This window comes from Carex rostrata, chromosome 11, assembly GCF_964058835.1.
Source record: "Carex rostrata chromosome 11, lpCarRost1.2, whole genome shotgun sequence".
In the NCBI taxonomy this organism is placed as follows: Eukaryota; Viridiplantae; Streptophyta; class Magnoliopsida; order Poales; family Cyperaceae; genus Carex; species Carex rostrata.
The window spans coordinates 11,480,384-11,491,051 of NC_135928.1; the positions used below are offsets into that span (position 1 = coordinate 11,480,384).

The 10,668-nt window shown below is 33.7% G+C and overlaps 1 protein-coding gene across 2 annotated transcripts; it reads right to left on the reverse strand.

The window, feature by feature from the left end:
- Window positions 1-481: 481 nt before the first annotated feature.
- On the reverse strand, window positions 482-4,564 carry LOC144562413 (AT-rich interactive domain-containing protein 2-like). 2 transcript variants are annotated; one of them, XM_078311632.1, is made up of 4 exons: window positions 4,110-4,564; window positions 3,346-3,487; window positions 2,001-2,236; window positions 482-1,553 (listed from the first exon to the last, which is right to left on the reverse strand). In XM_078311632.1, exons 1-4 carry the CDS (start codon window positions 4,434-4,436, stop codon window positions 774-776), a joined length of 1,485 nt encoding a protein of 494 aa, XP_078167758.1. In that variant the 5' UTR covers window positions 4,437-4,564; the 3' UTR covers window positions 482-773. The 2 variants fall into 2 exon arrangements, with proteins under 2 accessions (XP_078167758.1, XP_078167757.1); XM_078311631.1 differs by having other exon boundaries at window positions 2,001-2,248; window positions 4,110-4,563.
- Window positions 4,565-10,668: the final 6,104 nt, after the last annotated feature.

The following is a 10,668-nucleotide window of genomic DNA, read 5'->3' on the forward strand; positions in this document are numbered from 1 at the left end:
ATATAGGTAGAAACTTAATTATTATTTTTCCTTTTCTTAAATAAAAAGCCGGGATATAGAAAACATAAATCCTTATGATTTTAAAGGGAATTGAAAATACGGTAAATTAAGATATAAAAAACACAACAAATGATATTGCCTTGCACAACAACAAAAAAGCAATGAAAATAAATAGTTTTGTTCACAATAACCCTTATCTAAGAGTATTTTTAGAGTAAAACTAGGGTATTTTTAAGCTCACCAAGTCTATTGATGAACTTACCTCGAAAACTTATCAAATTGACTTTGATTGACAAATCCAAACTATTAAAACTGATATACTTCATGAGTAATACATTTACATGCAAAATTTATAAATTTTTGGATTAATTTAGTATATAAAGTAAAAATCGTAAACACTAAAGCTTATAAGTTAATTTTGATAACCTTTACTTTTCCTTATTTTTTGACTACTTAACTTTAAACTAAATTAATTCGAAAATTTATAAATTCTTGCATGTAGATACATCACTCATAAAATAATTCATCGTTTAAAAACACCCTAGCTGTAGTTGTATTTCTGTACATTCAAATTCATCAAAACTGCTCGCACTATTGGTCATCTAATGAAAGAAAAGCCTAGGCAAAAAAATTCTGCTCTATACCAAACTATCAGCCCCCAAGAAAAAAAAATTCATCACAAAACATCCTCCAAAACCAAAAACTTCATCTCTGAGAATGATCAATCTGATTTTGGACCAGTATTAAGGTAACCCACTAATTATCAGCAAAATTCAGGGATCCAAATCCACACATTGCCTATTCTCAGCACATACTGTACTAAAACCCAATTTGCCATCCAAAAATTCTGATTCAATATCATCATCATCACTATCAATCTTGACTGGTATCGCTCTATTCTGGTACCGCCGCCGCCTCAGCAGAAAAACATTATAATAATAACTCACAAGTCCCTTCCAGCTTTTGCTTCTCAAATATTTAAAAAGCGAAGGCCAAAATTTCTTATCATCAGAAGGAAGGTTTGCACTAATTATAGACTTGAATTTCTCTTCTTCTTCTTGAGTCCAGGAAAGCGCCACCTCCTCCCCCATTTTTTGAAACCCCATGGCATAAAAAGCAGGGCCCAACTCACATTTTAGTTTGAGCTTGTTTTCGGCCACATGAAATCTAATGCATTCTGGTGAGCCCGGGATAACACACTGGCAATTTTTGCTACAACCTATTTCTACTATTGGAGTATGGGAAGCTTGAAATGCAGTTTTATGCTTGGGAGACCAGAAAGAGGTGCCTAAATATTTCAGTGAATTGGGGTCTGATGTACTGACATAATTGGAAAATTCTGGTATGTCAGCTTGATGATTGGGGCCCACAGGTACATCAGACTCCTCATCCATGGAGAGCCAGCTGATGGAAGGTGGAGCAGGGATGGTACGCTGTTTGGTAGAACCAGTACTGGATGTAACTGGAGGTCCTGAGGTTGAGTTGAGTCGTGGGCTTGTTCTTGTATTTTTCCCTTTATTCTTCAAGAGTGGACTGGAGGACAAAGGAGTTTTCTGAAATTAATACAAAGAAGGTGAGAGCTAACTATATATGTGCTAGTTGTGTAAAACCCAGATAAATAATCTATGCCCCACAACTAATATTTCAATATTAAAAATGATTTTCATATGTTTTTATGCAGGTATGTACCAACCAAATCATGCACATATCAAAGTGAGATGCAGCTTCGAACTTTAGATCAACGAAGGCAGAGGAAAATCTTGTTTTTAAAAGACAAGATCAAACTTTGTTCAATCTGGTCCTGGTTTTTATTTTTTATTTTTTATTATTCAAGTTTGTCAGCCTCTTTGACCATTGCACTTGGTTAAACAGTTCACAAAGCCTGATAATAATTCAACGACCAAATTTTTCTCTAAAAGGTATATTATATCAGAATTGGTGATGAACCAGAGGAGTAGACTGACAACAAAAATTATTTGTAGAAAAAAAAAATTATTGACCTGCTTAGGAGGCTCGACAGAGCAATCTTTCCTGACATTCTTGATAAACATTTCCTTCCTCAGCATCACTGCCTGTGTAAAGTAATCAGCTGTGGCATTTGACTTGCCACATTTTGCATCTTTCAGACAGGGCTCTATTTTGAATGAAAGGTCACTTGGCTTCTTAGCAACGGTCCTCAACCAATTCAGCATACCAATTGTTGCATCTCTCTTTCTCTTTAGAACAGGAAGCACTCCTGTTAAGTGAGCTACAACAGTCAATATGAGAAATTAGTCAAAAAATAATGCCCAAATTGCTCCTCATAAAACCGTGGTCAATGTTCACGTACATAAATATTTTTTTTTGTCTTTTTGGAGGTAGTAGGCAATCAACCACTAACATTTTGTGAAAATAACAAAAAGTTATTTACACAGTGGTTTGGATATTACAGTGATTGGTACAAAGAAAAACACAAGAAAAGGAACCCTTGAACAATGTTGTAGTCAAGCATCCTTACATCAAGAAAGGGTGTCAAGAGAATCAAATAATAAAATAAAGAAAAGATCTTGAAGTTCGTTTTTTTGTTCCCAGAACTTTCTAGTTTCTACAATTTTGGTTTGCTTCACTATAATTTGGTCCAAAGTCAGAAGAACCAAAATCAAGTGAGGCATACAACTAGTGTTAGAAGGATATATTTCCATAACATTATGAATTGACTCAACATGTGTGCTGACTAGGATTATCATTCCTTTATTTTCTTTGATGAACGAGAGACAGAATTAGCACACAATTAGAGTGCTCAGAATTTTCTAAAAAAAATTGGTGATATTTTAAGATAAGTTTTAAAATAATTGGTTGGTTCACATCAAAAGGATGGGTTCCCGCCACAATATTTATCTTGACAATAGGCTAAACAAAAACTACAAGTTAAAAGAGTAAATTCTTAATATGAATAGATTATTTAAGAAATTTGGTTAATTCAAATACCAATTTTTTAGAATTTTTTTACTATTTTTTTAGATAGGTTTAATCAATACTTTTAAATGGCATAGAATCTTTAAATCAAGTGATTTTCTACCTATCTACAAAAATAGAATATTTTTTCTAAAAAATATAAAATTTGATCTAAAAGTGCAATTTTATATGGAGATCATGTTGAACGGTTCGATTGTTTGACCTTTAAAATGAGAAATATTGATCCATAGGACATACCAATATGTGTTATGAATAGTACCATAGAATTTCAAGCTTAAAATCTACCACTCTATGCATTGGATTTCAAACTTAAAATCTAATATATAGCCAACTTTTCAAGATTGTTGAACTAAATCTATTGCAATTAGAATTTCATCTCGCATGAATTACCTCCATTTAAAGCTGAATGGTCATTTCCATGCTCTTGGGAACGGCTTCTTACTCTTCCAAGGGTTAGACCTAGATTTTTCTCGGGAAAACTCTGGGTACATCTTTCTAGCGAGCTGAGGTACTTCGCATAAATTAGTTTCACCTATTGCACAAAACATCCATACTTTAAGGACTGTTATATGAACAAAATAATGAGTGAGGCTACAATACTTTGCAATGCGCATATTTGTCCATACTATGGATCCATATTTCCGTTTTCAAGGTTCAAACTAATCGATCCAAACCGATAAAAATGATCTCCATATGAAACTGTACTTACATATCAAATTTTACATTTTACTATTTTTTTTATATAGGTAGAAAATCAATACTTTCAGTTGTCCATAGTAAAAAAAAGTCTAAAAAATGCAAATTTTGGTCTTCAAGTATATTTTCATATAAAGATCATGTTGAATGATTTGGATTGATTTTTTGAACTTTAAAAATGAAGATATTGATCCATAGCACAGACCCATGTGCGCATTGCAAAGTACCATAGCCTCACTCACAAAATAATTATAATCTTGTACCTAGCTACAACCATCACAAGAACTCTAATGATACTTCGACAGGTTCATTCCAGTTTGATTGAATTCACAAAATGTTGTTTAGGGTTATGGATCTAATGATGATTTTCTTATTTGTATAATTCAAGATCTGAATCCTACATGATGTTAGTCACAAATCAAGAAATGGTTCCACAAAGTTCATTTAACAAAAGTTACCGCGGGGCCGAAACTGGGACCAAGACCAGCCAACTCTGACACAGCAGGCCATGACCGGGTAACCGTGACGGGCCTGTACCCGCCTCTCTCCTTAACTAGACAAAAAAGCCTCCAGAGATCCACGTGACACCCTTCTCCGATGATAGCCGGGAGAGGCAGGAACTCGGTATTCACCTCTCCTTTGCGCGACAGGTCTTTGAAGAAGGCTGACAGGACCTGGTCGAAAGTCAGCTGAGATAGATCGGTTGGTGCCTCGAGATTAGTGCATAGACCGACCGTTTTGAGACTGCGCAAGATGTCTGGTGCGCCTGGAGCCAGAGCTCCCATCAATGAGAAAAGAAAAGCAAAAATTGGGGGGAAGGGAATTTAAGTAAAGGGATGTTTAGAGGGGGTTGGGGTATATAAAATTGAGGTATTGAAATCGGAAATTTCCCTTTTTTATCCTATACAAAATTTGATTTTTGGCGTATTGGACATTGGAACAAAAATTTTCACTCTTTTTTAGCTCTAAAAACTTGATTTCGGTTGGGGTGGAGAAGTTAGGTTAGGTTTAGGGTTAGGGTTAGGGTTAGGGTTAGGGTTAGGGTATTGTAGTTTTCAATTATTTGGTTTGTTTTGAATAGAGGATATAGACTTGAGAGAAGAAAGAGGTGAAGGAAAATTTATTTATAGAAGGTGGAGAAATAACATTATTGAAGGATTAGTTATGTGATTATTGGATTTGAATACGTCGTGTTACGGTATGTGTGTGGGTTACGTAATGTGATTCACACAATGTATCTTTATTTGATTGAAAATGACATATTACGTCACGTTACGTGGTCATTTAACGTTGCTTCCTTATTATAGTTTTTTTTACAATATTGCCGGTGCGTATGTATGAATGGTTAGTAAAATAGTGAACTACTCATAAAAGACAAACGAAAAGTAACTAAAACATATAGTGCTAGTTTAGATTAGCAACTATTCTTCACCTATCTATACACACCCATATTTTAATATATTTTTTTTATATTTTTCTTGTGAACTAACTTAAAATTTGGAAAAAAACTTAAACGTGACTAGTCATGTTATGCTTCACGTCAGATGTGGTCATGGTGTGATTAATATGTTTTTATAATTTTTTAAAATCATTGCTTTGATGAATTTTTTTTATAACTTTTTTTTATTTTTTGGTATTTAATGAATTTTTAAAGCAATCGGGATAATGCTTAATTTTAATCTGGGGGTATGAGTAACAAAATAGTTTAGGATTGTATTGTATCTAGGATCATGGCATGTAGGACCCTTATTTTTTTTAATTTTTGCTAGCAGTTTTACATATTCACAATTTTTCCTTAAGGCTTAACTTTGAGGATTTTTCAAGCTTCTAAATAGCTAGCTATAGCGGTTTTGGACCCAGAAAGCTAAACTACGGGCTAAAACTGCGCTGATCAAGCTACGACCGCTATAGCGGTAATAGCGGTCCGCTATAGCGCGTAGCGGCAATAGCGGCAATAGCGGCAATAGCGGTCCGCTATGCTACATGGGTTATGATTTTGTAATTTTTTTTTTTCTGAAAACATGATTTTGCAATTTTAATGGGCCTTAATATCTAGATTGTTTTTTTTTTTACTTTATTAAGTTATATCAATACAATGGAACATGTGCGGGCTATACCGCTATATCAATTAAATTTTGTATCATGCATTAATATATGGTAGTGGTATATTTTGAATATAAAATATATCGATAGTTTTTGAATTAGGGATATTTTGAATGACAATTTGAACTTTGTATTGGTTTAATATGAATAATATTAGAACTTCTTAATTAATTTGATATTTTTTTTCTTGATGAGACATTTTTACTAGGCAAAGCCTTCTATGGACATAAGGACCTATTTGTAAAATGAACATATTTTTATTTTTAAAGTTCAAACAGTCGATCCGAACCATTCATCTTGTTCTCCATATTAATATGTGCTTGGAGACCAAATTTTACATTTTTCTGATTTTGTTTACTATTTATTAAGATGGGTACAAAATTCAATGGTCTGAATTTGATATTTTTTATACCCATCTTAATAAATAGTAAATAAATTCAGAAAAATGTAAAATTTGGTCTCCAAAGATATATTAATATGGAGAACAAGATGAACAGTTCGGATCGGCTGTTTGAACTTTGAAAATAAAAATATATTCATTTTACAGATAGGCCCTTATGTCCATAGAAGCATCACTCTTTTTACTATTAGTAGAAATATAAAATATAATTTTTGAAATAAAAAAACGCTATTTATAATAGCTTTCGCTATAGCTCCGCTACTCGCTAAAGCTTTTTTTTTTGTCTCCCCGCTATACCGCTATAAACGCTATTTAGAAGCTTGGGGTTTTTCCTTAAGGCTTAACTTTGAGGAATATGATGAATGATTAAGGTTTTTATCTAGCATGCATGTAGACCTGCATATTGCATTTATGAGCATATAACTTAATTTAGGAGTAACATGCATGTAGGTAATCAAATAATGAATTGCTTAAATTTATTTAGACTAGGGTTTAGACAATTGAGCACGGTACGAAAAGTATGAATTTTTAAAATAACTAGTGACCTCAAAGTGAACAATTAATTGCTAACTATGAAAGTTGATAAAAAATTGATAACCTTAAAAATATTAGTTTTGGGTAATATTTTGCTAAGTCTTCTAAGTTTAAGAAAGTTTTAGAATAACCGTTTATTATGGATAGACCTCTAGCGAAACTATGCAATAATTTCTTGTATGAGTGAATGCTTGAAATTGTGTGTAATCATGGTACTTGTGACAACCAAAAATACTTATTTCTTGCAATTTTAAATTTTTTCAGAAAAATACAAAAAAAAAACCAAAAAACCAAGAAAAGACAAAAAAAATAGAAAAAGAAAAAGAAAATATATATAATAAAGATGGAGGTTAGAAAAATGAGTACAGGGACCTAAATAAGACTAATTATCAATAGGCTCGACAAATTCACCCAAATTTTAATTTTTGTACAAAGTCTATTTTTTTTTCGAAAAATCATCACATGTACTAACACACTCAGTTGTCATACTTTGCTCCATCAATTAGGAAGGAAAATCAAAATTTTTATCATTAGAATTCCGATAGATTGGAAGGGATCGATTTATAATCGAAGGAGAAATTAACACTCTTGGATTTATGGATATTTGCGGGACAAATTGTTCAAGGTAATTATTCTAAGGTGCATGATAAGATCAATCGTGGGGTGAATAAATTATTCAAGGGAGAGATCATGAATATTTTTGAAGTTCAAATTTTTTGCATGACCATATCATTTGTACCAAATCAAGGTTCTAATTTAATTTATAGCAGGTCCTTGAGATTACATGGTTTACCCTTAGACCGGACCTTTGACCAACTGGGTCGTTGCTTCCAGACAACCAACAATGCAAGATGGGAGGCGTGATCAAGCTACTTTTGTTAGTAAATTACGTAGGTTTTTGGCCTAGGTTTTGCTTTGTTTTCTAACCTTTATGTTTAATTAGTTAATGAAACAAGTTACTATTACCCAAGTTTGTGTTCTAATGCAGGAACCATATTAATTTTGGGGCTATTCTACATCATATGGAGCAATAATCAGGTCAATTGTGTTGGGTTTTGACGGTTCAAACCCATTGATTAAGTATGTTGGGGTTTTGACGGTTCAAACCCATTTATTTGCTTAAGGTGCGGAAAGAGTAAAACAATTTTTTTTTTACATCTACCTTAAGCTATGGATTAAATGAATCAAGAAGATCCGTTTAATCCTATTTACAGATCTACTCCATAATTGATTTCTAAAACATTAAATCTATTTATCAATTAAATAGATTAATATAACATGTTTATACCTTGTAAATCACAGTTAGAATGCAGAACGAGCGAGTAGAGCTACACCAGGGAAGGAATCGACTCGGAGTATCACACGTGTGATACCTTTATTGGTTATCCACCAGGACTAACCAGAGAGCGGTTTATTTCTTTTGCCAGAAATACTATAAACTGCGGAATTCTACAAAAACACTATTCACCGAACTTTCGGTCAATCAGATTCACTGATTATCAAAATCTGAAATACCACTAAATTTGGTAAAACACTATTCACCAATCCGAAAGACCGTAAACAGAGAAAGAAAGAATTCCAATTAACGAAGTAATCAGATTAACACGTAAATTAGTGAGTTTTCTCTTTCACCTATGCCCCTCTATTTATAGGCATTCGAGGAGGTCCGCAAAAGGACCGAAATACCCCTGAAGTTCCCAAAATTACCAAAATGCCCTTTTGTGGCGGTTTTGGAGAGGCATTCAAATTTGATTTTGCAACTTCATATTGGTTAAATTAGTTTAATGGATTCTAAACCCATTAACCCAAACCCATTATGAATAGTAAATATCCAAATCAAATATGTATAATTGTCATGTACAATTATATTCGTCTGCGGTTTTCGTTTGGTAATTTTTATACAACATGTCAAACACGTTTATAAACTAACCTGTGTTTCTGTTTGTCATTCTAAATGATGTACAATTAATTATAATTAATTATATCAAGTATAACTAATTATAACCATTAGTTTTTGCTTTGTCATTTTTACACGACAAATATAATTTAATTATAACACGTATAATTAATTATAACCATCTTAATATTAATTATAATCAATTTATAATTAATCAGTAAGATTCTCCGAATAGCTCCTATATGGTGTGACCCAATAGGATCTGTGTTATGTTGGTAAATAGAGTTAAAACTGTTTTAACTTCTATAATCATAGGAGGCATCTGGCAGTATATACTATGACCATCCAATTACACAGATGATGATGTACTGTACAATATCACGATCCAGTAAACAATTTACTTGTGTCAGTTCTTTTGTCTCATAGCTATCAGATCAGTTTCAAGGTAGATGTGTGTCATCCTTGCTAACTGTATCTTTTCTTGATCTTGAGTAGATTATCAAATATAATTACTCTTGTAATTATACCGCATGCAGATAATCTAACTCTACCAAGGGGCCCAGTGATGCTATAGCTCGTATAGAGATACGGGAGACAAATAGTATTCTTGGCAGACTATCACTTCCTCAGCTAAGCTATACATATGGAAATGCTACCGTTATGACTGCTTTTTACGGACAGCGTTAGATAACACTCACACACACATATTTCTTAGTAAGAACGATAAATACCTCATACTGTAGAACTTGACGCTGAATGAAAATATAAATGACACGAACACAATTCTATTTAATGTTTCATTCGGGGTCTGTCAAGTACCATGTTCCTAGAACATGTATCTTTGTGATTAAAATGACATCTCGTGTCAGGTGGTTTGTAGAACTTAACCATCTTTTAATCCACATGCTAACCTTATCGCGGTAATTAGTGTTCTTGCTAATTACCTTGGTCAGTGACTTTTAAGAGTATATATTATCTATATTATGGAGTTTCACAATTTCAGTCATGAACTCGAAATGATCCATAAATTCAATAATACTCAAGGCAACAAAATGATATATAAATAAACATTCAATTCATGAACAAAGCTTTATGATAATTTATCGTATTATTGACTTCTAGATTATTACAAACTAACAATCTCCCACTTAAGCTAGGAGCCAATCATCGTAGGCCCTACTTATACAAATCTCTAGTATTCTAAAATCTCGTAGATCTAAAGAAAAACTCATAGCCAATCTCCTATGTGTCTCAGACCCATAGAAGCTGTATGCAACTGGTGCTTGGCTTGAGGAAGAGGTTTTGTGAGTGGATCAGCTGTGTTGCTGATCGGCGTAAAGCGCAACACAAGTTTCGGTACGCTTGGGAGCGTACCTTTTAAACCTCGGTTACACCTTCCGATTAGGGTTGCAAGTGCACAACCCTATCGAGGAGTATAATCGGGTATCGATCCACAGGGACGGTTTCTTTATCTAGAATTTTACTTAGCTTAGCTAAAGACTAGAAGTGAGAAAAAGGGGTTTTGGTGTTTAATTTTCCTAAGGAATCAACTCAAGCAATCACACAATGATATAGAATAGTAAATGTGCAAGAAAAGGTATAAACTGTGTTTTGATTTGGGATAAAAGGTGTTTCAAGGGTTTCAGACTTCATCTCTGATTTGCCTCTAGTGGTACGGCCCTTACCAAGTTGGTACGGCCAGGCCGCACCAACCTGGTATGACCAAGCCGTATGGGGCTTGGTACGGGTAGGCCGCACCACTCTTGTAAGGGCCGTACTGGTTTACCAGAACAGAGCTTACAAGTTCGAGTTGATGCATTTCTTGCTGGTACCTCGTATTAAACTCTTGATAAAGGTTCAATTGACCATACCTAAGGTTCCTAAACCTCAACTCTCGTTTGTTGGTTCAAGATCTAAGTTTTGGATTCAATTCTTCACCTTCTAGGGTTTCTAAACCTCAACTCTCGTGTTTTGGTCCAGATCCTCTAGTTGATTGATTGGAGATCTAAGGTAACCTCTAATCTGTCGATTAGAGGAGAATTCAACCTTTCGGCTTCAATTCGATCAAGTCTACCTAAAGGGA